General features: G+C 55.8%; 1 protein-coding gene across 5 annotated transcripts; it reads left to right on the top strand.

Moving 5' to 3' along the window:
- The first annotated feature begins 3,567 nt into the window (after positions 1 to 3,567).
- LOC105476427 (FXYD domain containing ion transport regulator 2) lies at positions 3,568 to 11,479 on the top strand. Of its 5 annotated transcripts, none has more exons than XM_011732384.3 (6): positions 3,613 to 3,829; positions 9,010 to 9,048; positions 9,247 to 9,321; positions 10,729 to 10,765; positions 10,928 to 10,958; positions 11,109 to 11,479. In XM_011732384.3, exons 1-5 carry the CDS (start codon positions 3,811 to 3,813, stop codon positions 10,950 to 10,952), a joined length of 195 nt encoding a protein of 64 aa, XP_011730686.1. In that variant the 5' UTR covers positions 3,613 to 3,810; the 3' UTR covers positions 10,953 to 10,958; positions 11,109 to 11,479. The 5 variants fall into 5 exon arrangements, with proteins under 5 accessions (XP_070931730.1, XP_011730686.1, XP_011730688.2 ...); XM_071075630.1 differs by lacking the exon at positions 3,613 to 3,829 and adding an exon at positions 6,654 to 7,090 and having other exon boundaries at positions 11,112 to 11,479; XM_011732387.3 differs by lacking the exon at positions 3,613 to 3,829 and adding an exon at positions 6,660 to 7,090.
- Positions 11,480 to 12,778: the final 1,299 nt, after the last annotated feature.

Raw genomic sequence — 12,778 nt, 5'->3', positions numbered from 1 at the left:
TTTGAGATTTAGGAATCAGGAGACAAAAGGGAGGCCTGCTTGGGGGAGACAGGGGAGACAGAGGCCTCGCCACTGAGGGCACTGTCTCATCAGCTGTGACAGTGCTGACGCATCCAGGAGTGGGCGCTGCCTCTCCTTACCTCCCAGCATCTCCCAGAGCTCTGGGTCTTGGAGAAAACAGGAGAGCACAGCTGGATGCTCCTTTGTCTCCAGCCTGGAACCATCAGACAAAGGAGGTTGCTTGGTTTTGTGTGGAGACGAAAGGGAGGCTGGAGATGCAGGGTGAGTGGTGGCCAGCAGGGATCATGCCAGGGCAGGGTGCTCCCAGGAGCCTGCTTTAGAGATCACTCCAACTGGGGACTGAGCCAAGGGAAGGGATTGCCGTGAGTGTTCTTGTCTCCTGGGGGGACCAGTTCAGAGTAAGGAAAACACAGCCATCATTTTTTAGGACCTTCTCTGGCCAAACGCTCGACCTACCTTGTCTCTGTTCCCACAACAATCCTGCAAGGTAGGTGTTATTACCCCATTTTCCAGGTGGAGAAGATCCAGAGGGGTGCCCTTGCCCAGGGTCAGGCAGTCCTCAGCAAAGGCTCAGGATGAAAGGGGATTTATGTATGGGTGTGTCTGGCCCTCAGGGTGCCTTGCATGGAGATGTCTACGAGGAGAGACCCTCCTGAGCTGAGCTGCTCTCAGGAACATGGGCCACAGGTGGAAGGGCCTCGACCTCTCTGCAGGAGAGCAGGTGTCTCAGAGAGGGGCTCCCTGTCCCAGTGCCAGCTAGGACCCATGACCTGAGCTAGCTGGGGGAGGACAGGAAGGAAGTCTGAGAAGGACTTAAACGTGAGTGAAGCGAGAGGGGTGGGACCTGCTTGACTTAACAAATGCCTGGGTTTCCCCCAAAGAACAAATAGGACAATTTCTGAAAATTGTTGCAGGACTGGAGAAGGAAGGGGAGGTTAAGGGAGAGGAGAGGGGGTGGGGATGGGGTGCAAGAGGAGTGAGAGAGAACCCTCTGAGAGGGACTCTGGGGGAGCTGTCAGCAAGGTGGGGGTTGCTGCCTCTGTGAGGGCAAATCGGGTCTTGTGACTCCTCACAGGACAGGCGACAGCATGGAAGGAGGCTGCCGGAGAAAAGTCCTGGGTCTGCCTGTAGCATGGGAGAAAAGATTTCACCTCTGTCCTGTCCCCATTTTTGCCTGACTTTTGCCTGGGACTGATTCATTCACTTTATAAAACTGGGTCCCATGATGTGCTGTTCCAGGCATGGGGGAATGAAGAAACAAACAAAAATCCTTGCTCTTCTGGTGCTTAGATTTTAGTTGGGAGAGGGACAAACAAGATAAGGGAAACACATACCTTAGGTAAGAACAAGTGCCACAGAGGAAAAGCCAGGCTGAGGCGGTGGGTGTGAACATTTTTATACAGAGATGCCCAGAATCGGGGCTTTGGAGAAAGCCCTGAAGCCAGTGTGCACTGAGCAGCAAGCCCTGTGGAGGCTGAGCATATAGGAAGTGGGAACCGCCCGTGCAGAGGTCCTGGAGGGTGAGGGGTGTCAAGAAGGCTGGCATGGCTGGAGCAGAGAGCAGGGCGGGGAGGTCGGGGACCAGCTCAGAGGTGCCTGGAGCCAGATTAAGAAAGGCTTTTTGGCCGGGTGTGGTGGCTTACGCCTGTGGGGGACCACCTGAGGTCAGGAGTACAAGACCAGCCAACATGGTGAAACCTGGTCTCTACTAAAAATAAAAAATACAAAAATACAAAAATTACTGGGCTTGGTGGCGGCTCCTGTAATCCCAGCTACTTGGGAGGCTGAGGCAGAAGAATCGCTTGAACCCGGAAGGCAGAGGTTGCAGCCAACTGAGATCACGCCGTTGCACTCAAGCCTGGGCAACAAGAGCGAAACTCCATCTGAAAAAAAAAAAGAAAGAAAAAAAAAGAAGGGCTTCTTTCTGGACACAGACAGATTTTGGCGTATCATCTGAGCCCTCCCTGAGGATTTTGAGCAGGAGAGGGAGCCACTTGTAAAGGGAGGGGTTTGGATGGGATGGCCTTGGTGTCCTTTCTAGTCAGGCCATCAATCACACAGGCTCTGAGATAGAGATGCCTTCCTTCGCAACACTGGGGGCGGGCAGGGAACGGAGTGTGTACTGGCAGGGTGGGTGGGGGGGATTTGCTGAGACCTCCACTTTTCCGAACCACTTAGAATATGTTTGGACCAGGTACCTCTAAGTCTTACCCAGCCTCGAGGTTTGTAAACTTCTCTATCCCCAGCTCGGGGAATTTCCACTTGGCTGCTCTGGGCTGAGTGGGCAGGTTTCCACTTGGGAGCATGGGACAGGCCTGCCTGCCAGCCGAGCTCTTACCTACCCCAGGGCAGGGCTGGCCCTGCCTCCAGGGTGGTCTGGAGGGAAAGGTGCAGAGAGCCTGGAGTCAGGGCTGTGCTCAGGGACCCCAGTGCCGATCTCAGCCCATCCTGGTAAGAAATAGCACCTCTCTAGACCTCCTGGTCTCCATTTCAGCCCTGTGAGGGCTCCCTGGGATGTCATGAGTGCTCCCCTCAGGACAGGGAGTGTTGCAAAGGAGGGACAGAGAGGCAGGAGTCACAGTGACCAGAGCCCGGTCAGAGGCTGGGGCCAGAGCCAGCCCCTCCCAACCCTGCTTCTCTGTGTCCGCGTTGGGGTGGCCGTGCCAGGGTGGCCACAGGAACCTAAGGGAGACCCTGTGGTCCCAAGTCAGCTACACAGAGACTGCTCACTGCAGCTTAGCTGTGGGCAAGGCCTTGGTGGCCGAGGAACAGCGACTGCCTGGGCAGCGTAGTGGGCTTCCCTGCGTGGTGGGACACCCTGCCTAGTGGGCTGCTGTGCCTGGTGGGGCTCCCTGCGGCTCCCTGCTGGCTCCTGGATCTGACCCTGCCCTAGGCCTAGCAGTGTTGTCTTCTGGCCATTCCCCTCTGATACCAACCAGCAGCCCCCAGAGCCTCATTAGGCTGCTGGTGTCTCCAGCTGAGCCCTCTGAGGTGTGAGAGGTGGGCCTGACATCACAGCTGGGGTGAGTCACTGCGGGCTGAGTGAGGGGTCTCAGCTGCGGAAAGGGCAGGCCACAGGAGCAGCCCCCATCACAGCTCCGGCTCCCAGCCCCACAGCTGCTCCCCGTTCTCTGCCAACGACCAGAACGACACAGGAAGCTGGGACCGGTGCCTTAGGTCCCAGGACAGGGTCCTGGAAACCATTCCCACTCCCCCGAGAGGCTGCAGCTGGGCCTCCCAGTCTCAGGGGACGCCTAGCTATAGACTGGGTCTTGGGCAGGATACGTCCAGGCAACGGCCCAGCTGGGCTGGAGGACGGAGGTGCAGCGGAGTAACGTTCAGGGGACCCATCCAATGCCCCTGAAGGTCTCCCTCAGCTGCCACCAGCCCAGGGACCTGGGGAAGACTGGGTTCCTTGATTCCTCCTGGCTCCTGTACCCTTTTCGGGCACCCTGGGCTGGCTGCGGCATGGAGCCTCTCGAGGGAGAGGGCCAGGGCTGGGGCTGTGGTTGGCTCTGCTGCATCTGACGGCCTCTCCATCTCCAGGTGCCAGGTGGAGGTCAGAGAATCTCCCCTGGCTTTCACGTGGATCCCTTGCCCCAACCTGCCCTAGCAAGTGGGCACGAGGTAAGGGCTCCCTTGCCAGCCCCTCCTCCCTGCCTGTGTCTCTTCCTGTTTGTGGGCTCACCTGAGGTGCGAAGGGAGGGAGTGCCACTCTCCATCCAGGCCCCGGGCAAGCGGCACCTCCCTGCTCTCCTGCACTCCTGGAGACAGCCAGCAGCTCCTGCTATGGACAGGTGGTACCTGGGTGAGTCCTCTGAACCCCATTCCTCCTCCTGCTCAGGCTCTGACACAGGTGCCAGCCCCGTCCCTTTCAAGTGCACCCACAAGCTCCCCAGAAGGGCAGGAAAGGCAGAAGGGAAGAGAGGCAGAACGTCCAAAAGAGAGCATCTCCGTATGGAGTCGCGGGCCTGCTGTGAAACGTGGCAGAGCATCTCTGAGCTGCGAGGGCAGGGAAGGCAGCTTGTCCAACCACCTCATTTACTTGTCTGTCCATCCGTCCTTCAGAGATGCAGGAACTCAGAAGCCAGACTGCTGGCTTCAAATCTTGGTTCCCCTACTTTCTGGCCATCTGACCTCAGGCAAGTTATTTAACTTTTCTGGCCCTCAGTTTCTTCCTCTATGAAATGGGGTGATAATAATGCCTTCCTTACCTTGTAAGAGTCATTGTGATGACTAAAGAATTAATTTCTGGCCAGGTGCAGTGGCTCATGCCTATAATCCCAGCACTTTGGGAAGCCAAGGTGGGTGGATCATCTGAAGTCAGGAGTTCGAGACCAGCCTGACCAACATGGTGAAACCCCGTCTCTACTAAAAATACAAAATTAGCTGGGCATGGTGGCGCATGCCTGTAATCCCAGCTACTCAGGAGACTGAGGCAGGAGAGTCGCTTGAACCAGGGAGGCAGAGGTTGCAGTGAGTCAAGATCATGCCATTGCACTCCAGCCTGGGCGACAATAGCGAAACTCCGTCTCAAAAAAAAAAAAAAAAATTAATTTCTGTAAAGTGTTTGCAACAGTGCCTTTCACACAGAGTTTAAAAATGCAACTAGCTTTCAACTATTGTTTCCTATTCATCTATCTATTGATCAATCTATCATCCGTATCTATCTATCTATCGATCTATCTATCTATCCATCTATCCGTCTATAGGTGCCTCCCCAGGCACCTCCTCCCCCTGCAGCGGGAGCCCTTCCATCCACACTGCAGCTCTGCTTGTGACCAGGGTAAATATTACCTGGCACTGTTAATGTTTAATGCCCCCGCCTCATCCCCGGCCACCCCGCTGAGGAGCAAAGACGGCAGGAAGAGGCAAGAGGAGACAGTCCATTTGGAAATGACTGGGTTGTCAATAGATAGATAGATAGATAGATAGATAGATAGATAGATAGATAGATAGACAGATGAATTTATTTAACTTCCCACTTATTTTTACACTCTTATTATTCCTGAAAGAATCCACGGAGGCTTACAAACATAGACAAAACCCAGTAAGATGACACAATCCTGCATAGTAAAGGGAGCACCTTGTCTTGTGTGGAGACGGCAGTAGCTTTGGTAGCACACCTTTGAGGGTCTGGGCTTTCTACCTCCGGTTTGCCATTAACTGTGTGTTTCAGGCAAGTCCCTTCACCTTCCTGCCCTCGGTTTTTCTGGTGTACCCAGTGGGGATCATGACACTGCCCTGGCCACCTCCAGGGACTATTGTGGAAAGCAAAGGAGCAGCCTCAGTTTCTTTATCTGTAAAACGGCGCTAGCAGGAACTAAGTGATGCAGTGCATGCCAAGAACCTGGCGCATGGCCCATCTTCCCCAAACGCTGGCTCTGCTGGGATGTTTGCACAAATATATATTCCTTGGCTCTGGAAGAAGAAGGAAGCTGCACACCTGATCCTCAGGGCCATGACATTCCCTCCAGCTCACTCATTCGTGCCCACTTTCACTGGAGAGTGGCTGGCTTTTCCATGTCCCACAGCAAACATTTGCCAAAAGCTAATGCCTGTTATTTCTTCAATCAGCACACATATACCAGTAACAATGATGCCACTCACTGTGTGCCAGGCCCCGGGATACACTCTTTGCATGCATTATCGCACTTCCCCTCACAACCACCTTAGGAGCTGGGTACTGTGCCCATTTTACAGATGGGGAGACTGAGGCACAGAGAGGTGAAGTAATTGACTGAGACCATATTATTAGCAAGTGAGAGGGCCAGGGTGTGAACTCAAGTGCCAAGCCCTGCCCCTGCTTGGGGAGGATTCATAGATAGAGTGGCTCCCTTCAGGAGGGCTCAAGCACCCCTGGTGGCTGCTGGCCTCTGACCTTGGCTGTTTGGTGGGCATTGGGCTTCAGCCTCTTCTGGAGGCCAATTCAATGGACTAGAACTTAACGAGGATTCCACAGTACCCACGACTACCCAGCACAGGAGTCCCGGGGTGAAGGAGGTCACAGTGGAGTCGGGAGGCTGCCTGCGAGGTGTGGAAAGCAGCTGCCTCCTGCAGCAGGAGGCCTGACTGTCATTCTCCACTTCCCCCACACTGGCTGTGTGACCCTGGGCGAGGCCCCCACCTCTCTGTGCCTTAGACACCTGCCTCATCAGTAAAACGGGAAACATAAAGCTTAAGGAGATAACAATGAGGAAAGTGCTTGGTAAACCATAAAAGCAGGGGATTCTCCCTGCGATGAAAGTCTTGCCCCGTCCTTAAGGATCCTGCATGCGCCATGGTAAACTGGCAAGGAAACAATCCAAGAGCCAGGCCAAATGGTGGTAGGAGGAAGTACTGGGGCGGCAGGGAAGGAGAAATTAGTTGGGGATGACTGGGGCCCTTCCGACTGAGGTGTGACCTGCAGGGTGCACGTTGATGGATGAATAGGAAGACAGATGAAGCACCCTTCTGGAGGATCTACTGCTGGTGGGCTTTGGGGGTGCTCCAGGGATGTGGTGGGGGAGCAGTGGGCCAGGCTCCTAGGGACCACTGCAGGAAAGCCTCCAGCGCCACATAAGGAACAGCAGCTGCAGCGGTGGCATCCATGGTGGCTGGTGCGGTGGGCCCTGCCTGGGCTGGGGGCCGTGTGGGACCCCTGACACTGCCCCCGGAAGCTCCCAAGTACAGTGTACACTGAAGAGATTGTACAACTTCCACTTTCCTGTTCCCACCGCCCCAGCTGTGGCTTCCCCAGCTGGCAGAACAGCACCACCGATGACCCATCCCAGCCCTTCTCTTTGGAAATTTCCTTTGGGAGGGTTTAGAAACTCAGCCAGCTCCTCCCTGCCCCTGCCTCCCCACGCGCCTCCTCACCCTGCCGCAGGAGCCCCTCCATCCACACTGCCGCTTTTCTTGTGACCAGGGTAAATATTACCTGGCATTGTTAATGTTTAATGCCCCCGCCTCGTCCCCGGCCACCCCGCGGAGGCAGCCAGACACTCTCCAAAAAGCAGAGACAGCAGGAAGAAGGGAGTGGAGACAGCCCATTCAGCTGGGGAAATGACTGGGTTGTCGATGGACGGTGGTGAGTGTGCTGGTGTGTGTGCCCGGGCGTGTGTGAGGCTGGGTGGCTCTGACTGGCCTGCCTTTGCAGGGTCAGCTGGACTCTACCCTTCCCTCTCTGCCACCTCAGCCTTCCAGAGTACCCAGCCCCTCTTCCTGTCGGCCTCCTCTCTAAGAAAATTTGCAACTTAAAAGAGAACCCTGCTTTAACCCCAAAGAAAGATAACTTGAGTGGCAGAACGGCAGCAGATAGAAGATGGAGAGCTGAGCGTCCCTCCTCAGCCTCCTGGCACACACCCGCCCTGAGTTCAATGCATCTTGCTAGACCATCTGAACTTGGGCAGGAGGCAGACGGGGTCCATCTGGCTGGAGAAGGAGCAGGCCCCTCTGGTCAGCCTTCCTAGGCTGGATTTGGGGTGAGAGCCCCCCAAGTTCAAGTCACACACCTCAAAGGCTTCCTGTCACAGGAACTGACTCAGGCCTGGAAACCAAGAGGGGCACTTGCTGACAGAGGTGGGTTTTGAGCCAGATGCAGAAAGGGGAGGGTGTTGGGCAGACAGGGTCTCGGCAAGTGATTCAGGGCCAGGTGACCATGGAGGAGGAGGTTTCCTAGGGTGTGTGGGGAAGCCTTGACTTGGGTCTAGCTGTAGCTCTGACACTTTAATCCACGTATAATCTTGAACAAGGCCTGAACCTAACCTGGAATGACAGCGCAGACGCTGGGTCCCTCATGGTCTCCCTGAGCACCCAGCACCTCAGGCCCGTCAGGATGGGCACTGACTCTTCCTGGCCTGTCCTTTCCTGGCCCAGGGACTGGCTGCTGGGGACAGCTGGGCTTGCCAGACCCTGAGTCTCACCACTGCCCAGGGGCACAGTTTGCCACAGCCTGGAAGGCGCTGACTTGCGCATTCCTTCCTCCTGGGCTCTACTTCCCTGGTACAAGAAGGGGCTCCAGCAGGGCAAGAAAGAGTAGTGGCCCTCAGCTGTGGCAGAAGCGTCCCGGCCAGGCCACCTTCTGGCCTGTGCGGGGTAAGTGTACTCAGTTGCAGGGCACCACTGTGAGACCTGCCTGCTGAGCAGCTCCAAATCCGGGGGAGGCCACTGGAGGCAGGGGCAGGAACTTGCCTCTGATGGGCTCCTTCCCTCCTGCCATTGAGAAGCGGCAGAGCAAAGGGCTTATGCACCTCCATTCTCAGCCCCCTGCTGCCTGGGTTCAAACCCCAGCTCGACTCCTGACTTGCTCTATAACTGTGGGGGAATTACTTCTCTGTACTTCCATCCTCTTGTGGATTACACCAGAATGACTTTGACGTCTCATAAGGTTGCCATAATGGTTAGATGAGTTAGGCTCTTGTTAGCTTTTGCCCAGTGCCTGACCAGCACTATATATTAATGTTTCTTAACTAGATCTGCTTCCCCTGAGGATGGTAACGTAGGACAGGAGGTCCATCTCAGCTATCGTTAGGACTTTGGACAAGTCTACACATTGGGCTCAGCTTCCTCCTTCTGTCTGATAAACTTTAAGGTTCTGTTTTATTTATTCATGCATTTCACAAATACCTGCTAAGCACCTGATAGCCAAATGGTCCTGTGGAGAGAGGCCTCTGGGAGTCTAATGGGAGAGGCCTCTCCTGGCCTTTTCTACCACGGTAGGAATCAAGGAGCAGGAGATTGTCTCCCTTCCGGAGTGGTCAGAGGCCCCCCAGACAGCACAGATCCCCCTCTGACACTTGGTATCTGGGCCCCAGTTGATTGTGTCTGAAGCCACCTAGAGCAGAAGCCTGCTGGCAATGGTTTTAGCAACACTCTGTTCCCAGCCTCCCCTCGCCCGCTTGGACCCTTGGGGGTCCTCTGGGAAGGGAAGGACAGGGAATTCCAGCTGTTCCTGTGGCTGGCCCACCATTGGTGACTCCTCTCATCCCACCTCTGGCTCTCTCCCAGGCGGCAGCCCCAAAGGGGATGTGGACCCATTCTACTATGGTAAGCCTGGGCCCCTGTTCACCCTTCCTGAGCCCTCAGGACCCCTCCCACCAAGCAGCGGCCTCTCCCAGTCCCAGGTCCATGCTCTGTGCCCCTTATCTCCCCCCGTGACCACGGGCTGCTGCGGGCGGGCTGCGGGGAGAGATGGCTGCTGGGAGAGACCACCCATCCCACTCTTCTTGCCCTCTCTTTCCCGAGACTATGAGACTGTCCGCAATGGGGGCCTGATCTTCGCCGGGCTGGCCTTCATCGTGGGACTCCTCATCCTCCTCAGTAAGTGGGGTGGCCTCCAGGGAAGGGGTGCCGGCCGGGGCACGTCTATTCTCAAAGCCGCTGAGCAGGCTGGCTTTCCGGAGTCCCCAAGGAAGGGGTGAGCCTCCCCACCAAGCACAGCCCCTGCAGGATGTGGGAACAGGTGCCCAGGCTCTGGGAGCACAGTGTAAGGTTCCCGCTTGCTCAAGTGCACCCTCCAGTGGGCCCGGAAGGAACCTTGGAGGTGAGAGTGAACCTGCGGGGTAACTGGAGGGCCAGGCAGGGGCACTAGGCCCCCCATTGCTAACCATGGTCCCAAACTCATCCGTTAAATAGGGATGATCCCACCTGCCTCACAAGAGGAGGGCTAGCATCCAAAGACACAGCAGTCAGGACAGCGCTCTAAGAATGGTCCAGTGAAGACTCGGAGTGTTCTGGGGGAGACAAGGAGACTTATGTATCCTCAAGCCCCGAGGGGCACACAGCAGGAGCTTAATAACTGCACATTGACTTGTTCTGGTCCAACCCAAAGAAAAACACACAGAAAACACAACCCATGGAAAGAAGATACAGGAAGCACACCTGTGGGCTCTGGAATTCCATGCACTTGTGCCACTGCACCCCACCCGAAGGCTTGGACACAGTCCTGTGGGTCTCCCCATTTTCCCGTGTTGCCCATGGCAGCTCCTGGAGGGCGGTGCGGGGTGGTAGCTGAGCACATAGGCACAGGAGGCAAGTGGCCTAAGCAAGGGGCTCTGCTTTGGACTTGCTGCCATCCTTCTCCAGGTGTTCATCGGGCAACTGTGCTGGGGGCACCATGATGGCCCAGTGTCTGCTGCTGCTCTCGATATGCCAACAGCCCACCATGGATCTGCTCCAGTAAACATTTGCTGACTGACTGACTTAGGTTCTTGAATGCCTGTGATTCAGCCTTACATAAAAAGAAAGAAGGCTGGGCACGGTGGCTCGTGACTGTAATGCCGGCATATTAGGAGGCCAAGGCAAGAGGATCTCCTGAGACCAGGAGTTTAAGACCAGCCTGGTCAATACAGTGAGATCCAATCTATAAAAAAAGTTTTTTAAAAAAAATCAGCTGGGCATGGTGGCATGTGCCTATAGTCCCAACTACTTGGGAGGCTGAGGCAAGAGGATTGCTTGAGCCCAGGAGTTTGAGGCTGCAGTGAGCTATGCACCACTGCACTCCAGCCTGGGTGACAGAGTAAGACCCTGTCTCAAAAAATAAAATAAAATAAAATAAAATAAAATAAAATAAAATAAAATAAAATGGGACAGTCAAATGTGGCCTCCAAGACTGACCCTGCAGTCTTGACTGGCAGGAGGGAGGTAGGAGAGACTGGAAGAATTTTGAGTCTTCCAGGGTCTCCTTGGAAAACGAGTCCTTGGAAACAAATCTTTTCTCTTTTCAAGGCAGAAGATTCCGCTGTGGGGCCAATAAGAAGCGCAGGTGAGCGCTGCCCAGGGTGACCGATGAGGGGCTCCAGGCTGGGGAAGAGGGGTGGGCTGAGGATTTTGTCTCTGCCACTGTGGAGGGGTCCCCAGCCTCAGGGATCCCTAGACCCACCCCTCCCCCGGTCCTCTCACCTGTTGCTTTTCCTTCCCCCACCAGGCAAATCACTGAAGATGAGCTGTAACAGCAGGTATGCTAGGAGGGCCCGGGGAAGGTGGCGGGAGGGGAGGGCAGGCTTGGGGGCAACCGTGAAGAATTCTGGCTCCTGGACTGGGTAGGGGAGAATTTTAGGGTCACCCACACATCAGCCAGGTGGTCTGTCACCTATCGTGTGTTTCAGATGATTGCCAAGGGCCTGGCGTGCAGTGTGTGCCACAGGAGATCACAGAGGAGCCCTGGAGAAAAGTGAGATGGACAAGGAGGAAATAAAACCCCAACCTCTGCTGCAACCTGCCCAGCCCCAACCTGCCTTTGTCTTCTCAGCCTCAGCAGTGCCACCCACTGCACAGGGGCCAGCTGGGAAGCCAGGCCCTGCCTCTGCTACCTCCCCTTCTTCCCTGGGCTGTAGACCTTTGTCCCCATCACTGCCAGCGCTTGAGCAGAAGGAAGCTCCAGACTCAATGTGACCCCCAGGTGGTATCGCCACCTCCTGCCCCTTGCCACCTCATGCTCATAATAAAGTTAGCGTCAGAGACCGCTGTTTCTCTCGCCTGCCTGCCTATCTGCCTCCTTTGTCACCACCAGCCTCTCCAAGTTCAAGTACAAATACAGCCGGGTCTCATTTGTTTTTTCAAGTAATTGCTCAGGCACCTGTCTGCCTGTAAAAGCAAGAAGTTCAGTGTTGTCATCTGTAGGCCGCTCCTTGTACCCCCTGAACTGGCAGGAGCCCTGGGGACAGAGGCCTCAGCCTGGCTTTTATGCACCTGGGATGTCTGAAAGGCCCAGGGGGTCAAAGCCACGGCCCTGTTGGATACCCACGAGGCCTCTGCCCCAGGCGCCAGGCGCTGCTGCTGGGATCCTGGAAGCAACCCTGCCTAGGAGTTGCTGTGGAGAGGCCCCAGGCTACCAAGGCGAGCCTGTGTGTGGTCACATTCCTGTGCTCTGCCATTTTCCACATGTACACCCCTGGGCCAGGGTGGGTGGGTCCAAGGGGCCTGCTGCTGGGCCTCCGCACGTGTCCTGAAGGAGCCAGCCCTCTTCCCAGTCCCCTCCTGGTACTGAGCTCAGGCCACCTCTTTCCACTCTTGGGGCCACCTATTTGGAGGCTTGGTTAATTCCAGGGCCTGGGGCCAGGGAACAGATGGTGAGAGTGAGACCATCGACACACTTGCTCTAGTCCCCGTCCATGCAGGCAGGGACCCACTCAGGGCAGCCTCAGCCTGAGATGCTGCCAGGTCGCTCTGCCCACCAGTGCCCAACTCCTAATGCCCATGCCCCCTTTGCTATGAGTCCAAGGCTGAGGTCATGGAGGGAGGCCTCTGGGAGCTTCTGCACCAGGAAGGAGCCCCCCTTTCCTCTCCCTCCCTTCACTCAGAGGCCTCTAAGGCTGAAGGGATTGTGGGATTCTGGCACCACCTAGCGTCTGGCTTCCTCATCTGGGCCTGCAAGCTTTTGAGGGAGGGGAGAGGAGAACTGGCAGGAGAATCAAGCTACTGGAGCAGGAAATGAACACGGCATGTTTGGGGGCCAGAGGCAGGATGGATCCTGCTCCACCTGGGAATTAAGCTCTTTGTCTTAATCCACTTCCCCCAGTCCCTGATAACCACCAACTCTCCTAAAAACCAGAAGGCTTGAGCAGGGAAGGGTCCTTAGAGAGCAAAACAGACCATCTTCAATTTACAGAAGGGGAAACTGAGGCTCCAAGAGAGGCCGTGGCTTGTCCAGAGTGACATGGCCAGCCTGAGTCAGAGCCAGAGGTAAAATTCAGGTCTCTGGCTCCCCTTCCAGAGCTCTTCCCATCACACGAACATCCAAAGGACGGGGAGTAGTTGGTGGGGCAGGGAGGTGGAC

The sequence above is a fragment of the Macaca nemestrina genome, chromosome 12, assembly GCF_043159975.1.
Source record: "Macaca nemestrina isolate mMacNem1 chromosome 12, mMacNem.hap1, whole genome shotgun sequence".
In the NCBI taxonomy this organism is placed as follows: domain Eukaryota; kingdom Metazoa; phylum Chordata; class Mammalia; order Primates; family Cercopithecidae; genus Macaca; species Macaca nemestrina.
The sequence above is the reverse complement of the archived record's forward strand: the minus strand, read 5'-3'. Positions and strand labels throughout refer to the sequence as shown.